General features: G+C 30.6%; 1 protein-coding gene across 2 annotated transcripts in view; it reads right to left on the reverse strand.

Annotated features, from left to right (window-relative positions):
* The window catches only part of LOC117174565 (transcription factor collier), a 117,845-nt gene that overhangs the window by 73,712 nt on the left and 32,278 nt on the right, over positions 1–11,855 (reverse strand). For both annotated transcript variants that reach the window (XM_033363786.1, XM_033363785.1), the window contains exon 4: positions 11,142–11,197. In XM_033363786.1, the coding sequence (XP_033219677.1) occupies positions 11,142–11,197 (56 nt within the window). The remainder of the gene's footprint in view (positions 1–11,141; positions 11,198–11,855) is intronic.

An 11,855-nucleotide genomic window follows, 5' to 3' on the forward strand; every position in this document is an offset into this window, starting at 1 on the left:
CATACACATATACGTACATACACACATACACACATACACACATACATACATATACATCCCCTCTTGTGTGTTTATTTAAGCCTGTATCATTTCTTTAATTCCATAAAAAGTGTAGTTACCATTTTTCTTGTATTTTCAGGGCAGAATATTTTATGTTAAAAGTAATAAATAAGTTGGAAATGTAAATTTTACTTATCAGATGAATGGGATTGTTTATCAAAGACACATCGCTCATCAACAAGGCAAACATATCCGATTATCGTATGAGTGAATCACTTTTTATTATAGTTGTTAAGGAAAACAGTAAAGAACCGTGGAAATAAAACCGATCTGCTATCATACCCTGCAAGAAAGACGAAGGGAGTCCTGGAGAAGGGTGAAGATAAATTCGAAGATAGTCATTCAAATCTGCCTGTAATGATTTCCATCCCAAATCGATTTCAAAGTCCCCTGGGAATCCTGTGTATCGGCCAAGTGCGACCCTCTACTTCTAACATACTATACAGGGACGATGAGCAACACACCTACAACAATGTTACCCACCCCTTAACTTTTGTGGGTGAGCTGCATTGTGAGGGTTGCAGCCTCCTTCTCTCTTCTTATCTGTCGGGGATTAACTTATCTCGGGCTTATTATTTTCTTAATCTATAGTTAAATACTCATATTTTAGTATTAGCTCCGTTTTTGATCAATATGCGATTCGTTTTACCAGCAGCTTTGTGCTTGGAGCTCAAAACAGGGCTCAAATTTCCTCAAGAATAGTATATTTAACATTTTTGTATTTAAGGATATTCAATATATTCAGTGAACTTCACAATTAAGCAAATATACATTGTATGGTATGTTTAATTAATTTGGTAAGAGATATTGTAGTTTATTTTAGAAAAAGATAATTCAGGTTAAAACTGTTTATTTAACAATGTAGTTATTTTTACTTGATGATTTTATTTTCTCTGTGGGAAAAAGGTGTTATCTTCATTTCTTCTTAAGACAGAAAAAAATTAGGTGTTCGGTAGTGTTGCGGATAAATTAAAATTTGTCATCCTTTAGAACTCTGTTTAAAGGTTTCTTTGTAGTTCGTTAATATCAGATAGATGTCGAGGGACGGATGGTCATGTTTTCAACTTTGCGTATATACTGAAAATCGTGGATCTAATATTTGAAATAAATAAACACCATGAATAATCATACAGATAAATATTAACAAAATTTTGTCAACAGATTAAATTTGATGATAAAAATATCTAACTTTTTAAACTAATTTAATACTACCGTTATATTGCAAGTTTATATTATATAATGTTATACAGCCAAAACGTACATCATTACCTTGTAAAATCTTCGAAGCGAGTCGAAGCCTATTTATTATCTTATCCGATTCCATCTGATTATATTTGATGTTGTTGTACTTTATCATATACTATTTGAAGCTATAATATCCAGTCTGATTATACCCTAACCTTTTCGATTCTGTCCAATCCCATTCCATCCATTTCTATGCGATTTTATCCGGTTCTATCTGATCTGTAGTCAGGGTCTACAAAACCCTCATTATTGAAGACAAAATTTATTTACAAAAATAAAAACTGTTTTTCAAATATAATTGAAAAACACGCAATTTGCGCGATTATTATTTTTGTGTATGCAGTTTTTTAATTAAATTATAAAATTATTATTAATAACAAATTTGTTTATTTCAAAGTATTTAATTATCTATCATCGAAGATAATAAAGACAAAAAAAGGAGAGTATTTTTGATAAGTGATAGCGAATGATTATTTAACTTTAGAATTAATATATAATATTTTGTACAATATGTAGAAAATTAAACGTTTACATTTTTTTTTACAATTTACATGAAAAATAGGCGATTCCTAGTGAAAAACGCTAACGTATCTTAGTATTGTTCAAATGTTTTAAATATATTTTAAAACCTGATGATTTTTCATCAGCAATAGCAATATTCGATGTAAAAGAACAACCTAACCTAAGATTGTTAACAAATTATAAATCTTCTTTGAACTCCAATGAATATTAAGTAAACATTTCAATTTGCAACAAAAGACACTACCAAAATCAGAAATGTTTAAACTTGTTAATTTGATTACTTTAAGTGAAATGCATTAGATTCAAATATATAAATGATTTTGATTTAAAAATAACAATTTCAGGTGAGACGCACCAACATCACCTTAAGTAGTTGAAATATTGTAAACATTCTTTAGGAACGCATAAGTTTTTATTCAACATACCTATAATTGTCGACGAAAAACTCTTCAATTGCATAATAGAAAATTGTGCAATATTGTAATTCTTCTTCGAACTATAGTGATTAATGTTTTACAGTAAAGTCTCCATTTTTGGTGTATCTTGTTTAAAAATTGTAATTCCAAGTAAAAAATGGTAACAAAAGAAAATATATTGCTGAAACACGCATTATTTTTCGGAATATAATTTTTTTTTATTGAAAACATCTACTTCTGGTGTAAAACGCTATCAGAAACTAAAATTATTAAAAGTTGGTTATCCAAATGACGACTTTTGTTTAAAAATATTTATTTTCGGTAAAAAAAAAGTTAACTCGACCCAAAATATTTGTAAATATAGAGCCTCCTTCGAAATTTAATGATTTTATATTAAGATTCTTGAAAAAATACTAATTTAAAAATGAAAAGCATTGGCATGAAAAGTGTATAATATTATTAATAATTTATTAGACAATCTTAAAGTTTTAATTTAACCACGGAAAAGTATTTAAAAAGTAAAAATTTTTCCTAATTCGCATACATTTTTTAAATATTTTTTTTGTATTCTGGATTTTCCTTAGGTGTACCGTCTAGTTGAAAATTACTTAATCTTTAACTTGACTTATAAAATTGACAAAGGGACCATATTTGTTGATTTAAAAGTAATTATTTGGATATTTGTCTATTTTTTCTTCTGCTTGAGGCGAAAATCTTAATTGTCGTTCAATTTTAATTAGAAAAATCTCATTCTATTTCGTGAAAGGTTTTTCAATTATATTAGTCAGGTATGTATTAAATATTTTAGTATGGAAATTGTAAATAACTTTTCAGGGAATAGGAAGAGCTTTTTTGCATTAAAATTAAATAACAATTACGGCTTTCGCGTAAACAGGAAGAAAAATGACAAATATGCAAATAAATACATTTGAATAAACAATTATAACCTCATGTATTTTTTTTTTATTATTGACGCTTCGGTTGTTCTTCTAAAAAATTTTGCTACAATTAATAGGCCTTTTTGTTAATTTTATAAATCAAAACAAAGATTAACATTTTCAACATTTTGAATGTAAGATAAGAAAACGGCTTCACGTAATGTGAAGCTAATTAGGTTTTTAGAACAAATTTACGTTTGATTTTATGTAGTTTACATCCTTAAACAACTTCTTTATCAGATTTATCATTGCAAAAGTTTATAATACATTTAAAAAATTGTATATCCTCGTGGAAATGATGAAATATGTGAAATTTTTCTAGCTTAATGTAAGCTCGTTCACGGGTGCGTGTTGGGGTTGAAACTTGAAAGTAGGAAGAGCTTATACCGGGGTTACGAGTTACGTACAATTTCCTGTTGTTCATTCATTTAAAATAACGGCGTAGCTTCAACCCCTCTCGCTCTGAACCGTAAATGTTTTCCTGGAACTAATTAGCATTTAGCATTTTTAATCCAACAAAAAAGCGCGCTCGTACTGCTCTGTTCACTTATACTTTTTCCAGTTTGTTAGAAATGGGTTTGGCATTACCGTGATTCATGATGGCTACATTTCAAAATTCTAAATATTAATTATTCCTAGACCTTTCTCTAGATACTCGAGAAAACTCGTTTCCATTCTTCACTAGAAAGATTTCTTTTCAAAAAGCGGTTGAAGCAATGCTATCTAGATATAACGATCGCAGCAGTTCCGTAGCTCAATTTTAGGTCCAAAAGGATATTTTCCGAAAAAGGTAAATAAAAGGGGATTTCATTTATTATCAAAAAACTGTTTACATCATATGATTATCTCTTTAATATTAAAAAAGTGCTCTATAACAGGAGGGCCTATTCTTTAGCCAATTTTTTGGTCATTTATGTGTTAAAAAAGTTTTTCTTTATCTAACTTTGAAACATCCGTTATATACTTTATCACTTACTACTAAGAAAAATACATTAGAGAAAAATTCAAGAAAATTCTAAGGAAGCCAGATAAAAATAATTCCAAAAGAATGACAATTTAAGAAATTTACTTTTGACAGATGTCTAAGCAAATTTTTAATGACAGCTAAAAAAAGATTGTACTGTAACAAAACGAAAAATTAAGAAACTTATTATTCACGAAAACAACAAAATTGTAAAGTTAACAATATTTTTAAATACGTAATTTACTAGCATATAAAACAAAGCCAAGCAATAATCAACTACAAATTAATTATTCTTAATTAGAGGTTACTAACATATACTACATTTTTGCATATTACTCGTACCTTCGGTTTCCAAAATTTCTTTTCTCCAGCGCCAACTAACATTATTTTCTCTGGTACACCGTTTAACGTTTTATTAAATCTGGTTTTAACATAATCACGAAATAAATTAGTAGAATACAATGAGAACATCCAAATATTTTATATTTTTATATTGTTCTTCTTGATCCAAAAGTCTTACTAGTATATTTTTGTACTAAATGCATAACTTTGGGTTATAATGCAACTGTTTCAATCAAAATTCGTCTTTTTGTATCAAAGATTCGCAAGTATTTTGGTGGAAAATTCTACCAGTTGCTTGAAAATGAATTTTTCCGTTAAACATTAAACCTTTTTGAAGAAAAATCGTCTTTGCGGTTTAAAAAGTTCAAATATTCGGTTGAAAATCAGCTTTTTGATTGCAAATTCATAGTTACAGGTTTAAATTGTATCTGGTTTGTAAAAAATGGGTTTTTGCCCTTGAATGTTAAACAATGTGGTTGACATATTTTTTCATTCTTGTCTCAAAAATCTTTCTTAGTGTTTAAATTGAGATATTTCATTAAAAGTTGAACTATAATCACTTGCAATTTGTTTTTTTTGTGGTTGGAAATTATTATGTTTTTTAAATTTACATTTGTTGGTTGCAAATTAATTTGTTGTTTAGAAAGTCGCATTAGCTTAAAATTGGAATACTTTTGTAAACAAAGTAAAATATGTGGTTGAAAATGAACTGTTTTGTTGAAAACTCATATTTTCGGGTTGAAAATTCAACTGTTCTGTAAAAAAATGGCCTTTTTGCCTTGAAAACTCAACAATATATTTAAAAAATCAACTAATTTGTTAAAACTTATCTTTTTTTTAGAAATTCAATTGTTTCCTTTCTTTGAATGAAAATATTTTTGGTTGAGAATTCATTTTTTAAATGGGAAATTCAACCACTTGTCTAGAAGTTCATTTTCTTGGTTGAAAATTGATCATTTCAGTTAAAAATTCATCACTTTCGTTGAAAATTCATATTTTTTTCGTAGAAAATTAATTTTTTTGGATGAAAATTCATCTGTTTTGTCGAAAGTGCATTACTTTTATTTCTAAGAATTTATGCTCCTATTTTCATGATAGATCTTTTTATTTTCCATATTCTTAGATCATTTTGGGCTGTACAGGCTGTTTATAGAGATGTTTTCGATTTGCAACTACTTAATTGTTTTATCTTTAGAGTTTAGTTTCTCGACTGAATCATTAGCGATTTCCTCGATGTCGAAGGTGCCCCCTACAAATCTACAAAATTAGCAAATAAATCTTTTAGGAATTATTTGATATGGGTGTCATCAAAAAGAATCACTTTCAAACAAGCGCCTTCTCAAAAAGCGTCTTGTTTTTTAATTTCTTGAAATTATTTTTATGACTCTTACAAAATGAATCGAAACTTGGAAAAAAGGAGGAAAGTTGGGGAAGTAGATCAAAAGTCTCGATTGCAGATGTTTCAGGGGATTTTGTTGTAATTTAAGAAAAAAGGGAGTGGTCTGTTATCACAAAACCACCTGGGGCTTCTATATTAGAACTGATTTTTAGTTTCAAGAGAGCTGCAAAAAAAAGTAACTTTTCTTTTTGAGAAGAAACCCAAAATTGCAAATTCTTCGAAAGGAACGATATTGACGGGTTGATGATGCATATTCTATATTGCTAAAAATATTCAATGACATTGCACAGGACATGAAATGTGACCGTTTTTAAGGTTATGTTAAAAACGTTTACCAACTGCAGATATTTCTTCTATGCCGCCATCTATCGAATATTGAAAAATTAAAAAGGAACCCTAAAAAAGTGTTCTATTGGAATTAAAGACCTAAAGGATGCCAAATTTCACTTGAGTCGCAGCATTACCGAACACGCAATTTTTACTCTGTATTTCTAGGGTAATTAGGATTTCTGATGAAATTTGTTATCTTATCTAAAGAGATATGTATTCAGAGCCGTGATATTTTAGTAAACACGGGAGTGTTATTGGGATTAGAATGTGCGAGAATATATTCCTATTAGACCATATAAGTGGTATATATTGGACTACCTGCGTGCGAAACGATTGGTCGAATGGCGAGGAAATTGAAGGAAATCTTAAAGGTTGGGGGATTCGATTCGAGCTCCCCTGAACCGTCCGTGTAGCCAATTATTGCGGATTTATAACCGAGAACCTCATTCGACCGGCAGCTCTGGCCAAGGCGCATTTTCCAAATCGGGAGAATCGCGCGATTTACATGCTGTTATAAACTCGTATTTGACTCGTAAAACGCGCTATTTACGCCCGACTTTACTTTCACGTGTTAGGTAGTTCGAGAGTTTCAATAGAATAGACGATTGCCATCGTATTCCTTTGCTTGAGCACAATGCAGGACAGACTTGATTCACAAATTTATATATCGACTCTTTTATTCTCTTTATGACTACTATCGATGAGATACGAGACTTATTGAAACAATGCCTTTTCGAACTATAGACCGGCAAAAACACAGTCATATACTCTTAGGGTTAGGGTGGAGGGGGGTATCAAATTTTGTGACGATTTGTGACATAGGGGCTAGGAGTTAATGCAGAATGTCACATGACAAATGGGAGATATAATTGTGTATATACAGTTTTTTGTAATGCTTAGAAAAATGAAAATTAGTGATTTTATTTTACAAGTAAAAAGCACCCCTATTCCCCCGTTTGTACACTTCTTAAAGAATTCTACATTTCTCCTCTGTTTTCAAAAAACTTCTCCTTTTCTGATTAAATGCGAACTAATTTAATAGAATTGGTTTGGATTAAGAAGTCTAGTATTATAGCTATAGTTTCAAATTAATTTCTTTTGGTAAAAAATGATACTATATTTGGTTGATATTATTTTTCCCCAGAATATAATTTAACTTGATTGAAAAAATTAACTAATAAATTTATGGTTAAAATTTAATCTTTTTTAGTTGGAAATTCAACTATTGAATTTTTCTTGGAGAATTCATCTTTTTGAGTTGAAAATTAAAGTAAATGGTTAAAAGTTGAACTAGTTTGTTAAACATTCATTTTATTGGTTGAGGATTGAACTATTTTGTTAAAAATTCATTTCGTTTATTTGAAAATTAATTATTTTTAAGTGAGAATTGTACTATTCTATTTTGGATTAGAGGTTGATAGTTTTAGTGGAAAATTCAACTTTTAAATTTTTCCCTGGAAACTTCTTATTTTTATTTATGGAAAATTCGTTCTTTTTTGGTTGAAAATTAATATTAAACTAAAAATGTTACTTTACTGTTATTGGTTGATAACTTGCGTATTTTATTGTATATTTGTCTTGTTTGGTAGAAAATTAGTCTTCTTGATTACAAATTCAAGTATTTTTTGGAAAATTGGTCTTTTTATGGTTGAACATTTATTTTATTAACTAAAAATGAAATGCTCCATTATTAGTTGTAAATTGATCGTTGTTAGTTTAAAATTCAATAATTTTGTCAAAATTGTATGTATTTTGTTGTCTATTTTTTTTTTATTGTAGAAAAGTAATTTACTTGGTTGAATGTTCAACTAAATTGTTAAAATTCATTTTATTAATTGAAAATTCACATTTGTGGTTAAAAATTTTAACATTTTGTTGAAAATTTAACTGCTTGGTTTATAAATTCTGCTGTTTTGTCGAAATGTTGTGTCTTTTGGTTGAAACATCCATTATTTTCGTAGAAAGTTGAATTATTTGGTTAAAAACTAACTGTTTGGTCAAAAATTTATATTTTCGTGTTGAAAATTGTATTGTTGTCCAGAGAATTAGCTCCCTTGAGTTGAGAATTAATCTTTTTTATTACAAATTAAACTAATTGGTTTGATTAAAAATTGAAATAATTTATTGAATCACGACCCTTTTGCTTGGAAATTTAACTATTTGGTTGTGAATGTAATTGCTTTGTAGAAAGTAACCTTTTCGTTAAAGATTCATTTTTTTTTTTGTTAAAACTTGAACTGTTTTATAGAGAATTCGCCTTTTTTATTTAAAAATTCAAAAATACGGCTCAATTTTTCTCGTGTTTGACTGAAAAATTGTTTCTGGTTGAATATTCTTCTCTTTTGTTTGGAATTGATTGTTAAGGTTAGGTTCGACTGGTTTTGATTTAAAATTAAAATCGTTTTTAGTTAAAATATTAACTATTATATTTCTCGTAGAGATATAATCTTTAGGATTGAAAATTGAATTACGAGGTTGAAGGTTGAATTTCTTTGCTAAAACAGATTTTTTGTACCGAAGATTCATCAGTTATGTTGAACATTGAGTTATTTTGTTAAATTTTCAAATATTTTGCTGAAAATGCAATAAGAAATCTTTACCATTTCATGTTGAAGTCAATGTGGTACCTATACGTTAATTTTATTTAAAACTATTTATTCCCCTTTAATGCCCCTATTTTCGTGAAAAGTCGCCCTATTTCCAATGTTTTGAGAACACTTTTAACTGTGAAGTCTGTTAAAATGTCATATTTGTATGCTTTGTGTTTTATATAAGGATTTTACCAAATAGAATCGAAGAAAACATATTGACTTTAGATGGGTGGGGGAGGGGGGGGGGGGTGATTATGCTTGTGACGTCAACCTGGTAGGTTTAACCTTTGTTTCATGATATGTGACGAAGAAGGAGAGGGGTAGAAAGTGTTCAAAATACCGTGACGTAGTTCTTGAATGACCTTTCTACAGCGATAATAATTTACAAGGTGTATATCGGTTGTTTGAATATGCCCAACACGATAAAATAATGAAAATGTAATTTCAACAATTAAATCTTCTGCTCGAATATCACGCCGATTAATAAAAGAAATGGATCGCGCATCGTCGAACCGTCTCTGCGAGTGCAAGGCTACCACGGCTTAGTAATTTAATCAGCTAAAACTAACATCGACTCTACTTCCTTCGACCCTCTCCCTTCTTTTGTACCTAGCTTCACTACCGACCGACCCCAAGATGATTTAATCTTGCTAAAACGATCGCGCTTACCTATAGGCACTTATCAAGCCAAGTTCGCGACGCGATACAAAATAATTTGAGAAAGTAGATAACGTCTGTTATTTTAGAGAGGTACATGTCACGCGATGATTGCTCCTTCATTTGCCAACAATAACACTTTCCAACCTTAAAATTGTATAAAAGTTCAAATAAGGATCAAAGTCCGGTTTTAGCATGACTTCTTCAATAAAAAAGTAGTAGAAAAGTTCTTCTTGCTTTTGTCTTTTCAATTTTTATATATTTAAAATCATGTACCAGAAATTTAAAAAAACAATCCTGCAGTGGAAACATTTTATTTGTACAAAAGTATAAGGAAAGCTATTTTTGGTTGATTTAACCAAATATTTGATTGGCCCCAAAAAATTGTCTTTTTGAATGAACTAAATACTCAACGAAATATTTTGTTGTCCATATAATAACTATATCCTACGGCTGAACCAACAAAAATTTTGTTGATTCAAAAAAGTCGTTTTCTAAGTGTAGTATATTCGTCCACAAATATTTTCCACGGCTGGACTGCTTTCTAACTTCTTCTAACTTTAGCACTACTTTTTGGGAAATATATCCTATGAGGACTTGCACAAAATTTTAAAAATATAATGGAACTTTTTTTTATACGTTTACCCAAAATAAATTTACCATGGTAGGACTGCTTTATCTTTGTAACTTTAGCACAAGGCCCTAGCCAGGAGAAGGGGGTGAGTTAGGGTTTACCCCCCACCCGAAATTCTTGAAACATCTACATATACTCTCCTGTATTTCGAGCAACTTTGTTCTAAAAAACAGCTGCTAAAACAGGACGGAATTTGATTTTTTTGTGCTTTAGTGACCTTTTGTGGAATCTTTTAAGATACTATTAGCTTTCTTTTATATTCGGGTATGTAGAAGTTTTCCAGGAATATTTAAAGGGTCCTAGTTTTTCCCGTTTATCGTTTTGGGACTAGTTACTCTCGTCAGCGCACAACCAGCAGCTAGCATCCGACAGCTATTGACACATCACTTTTTTTGTAAATAGTTACCATTTGCCATACAGCACATAGTTCCCCAGTCCCCACTTTATGGATTCTGATTGAGTAAAACATGTCTTTATATGGAAGTCTCATAGTAGGTGCGAATGTCAAGCTGGCTGTAAAGCGACAGGACTAAAAAAGCACCCTCGCAGACATAATGTCCTTATCCTGCTCGTAATCTGTCGGCGTATTTGCGTTTGCTCGAAGGTTATGATCCTTCTTAGGGTGCTATCGTCGCGTCAGGATCTCCAGGGTGGGGATGGGTGGTGAACACGTGGTTCCCGTACGTATACATCGGGGGTTCGCCACGTGGCGCAGATAACGGGATGCTACAGCCGCGCATTGCTGGTATTCTGGGGCTAGAATCAACCCCCCGGAAAATTAAGTGCTTGTACGGACGACGATAACGCAAGTTTAGCGAGCATGCGCCACACCAAAGAAGCGCGATTTGTTCTCACAATGAGTGCGCGCTCAACCGGAAATAGGTGGAGCAGCACAAGTATAGAATTTCAAAACAAAAAAGACTTGCAATACAAAACTCTTGTGGTGTTTCGACCGACAGCTCAAGAGTTTTTGTCAGTTGTAGATCGAAACTGATTTCGTACTGGTGTATTAAACTTTAATGCAATGTAAAGTTAATTCTCACCTGCTTGGTGACAGAGTCTATCAATCTGACAAAGATGTCCTGCTCTTGTCTCACACCTGAAACAAAAAATTACGACAGTTAATGTAAACTACTTTTTACACAAACCTGATCAGGCGATCCTCTCAAGAACTTTAACAAAACTAAAACACAGCTTTACACAAATAAATTTGCATAATCAAAGTTGCTAAAAAATCTTAATTCTGAAAATTTCCACCAAATAATTCAGTTTTCAACTCAAAAGGATAAGTTTTGATCCAAAATTTGAAGAACTAAATTTTTAGTTAAAAATAATTATTTTCAACCAAGAAAAAATACATTTCCAACAAAATAGTTCAATTTTTAAACAAAGTGATGAATCTTCGATCATAAAACATGAACTCACAACAAAAAGTATAACAGTTCATATTCCTCTAAAAAATATTTTTATTTTCAACCAAGACAGTTTAATTAAACGATAATAAAGAATTTGCTGCTAATTATTTTACCTTTTCAACCAAAAAAGACGAATTTCATGCAACACAGTTGAGTTTTGAACCCCATATATTATTATTATTATTATTATTATTATTATTATTATTATTATTATTACACCATTAAGCCATTTCCCTTTCAGGGTACGCGTGACTCACTCGGCAGGGGAAAGGAGTAGTGTGTGGATGGGATAGAGATTTTTCAGATTGATCCAGAATTCTCGTGCTATTTATGTAAATAACA

The sequence above is a fragment of the Belonocnema kinseyi genome, chromosome 6 (genome assembly GCF_010883055.1).
Source record: "Belonocnema kinseyi isolate 2016_QV_RU_SX_M_011 chromosome 6, B_treatae_v1, whole genome shotgun sequence".
Classification (NCBI taxonomy): Eukaryota; Metazoa; Arthropoda; class Insecta; order Hymenoptera; family Cynipidae; genus Belonocnema; species Belonocnema kinseyi.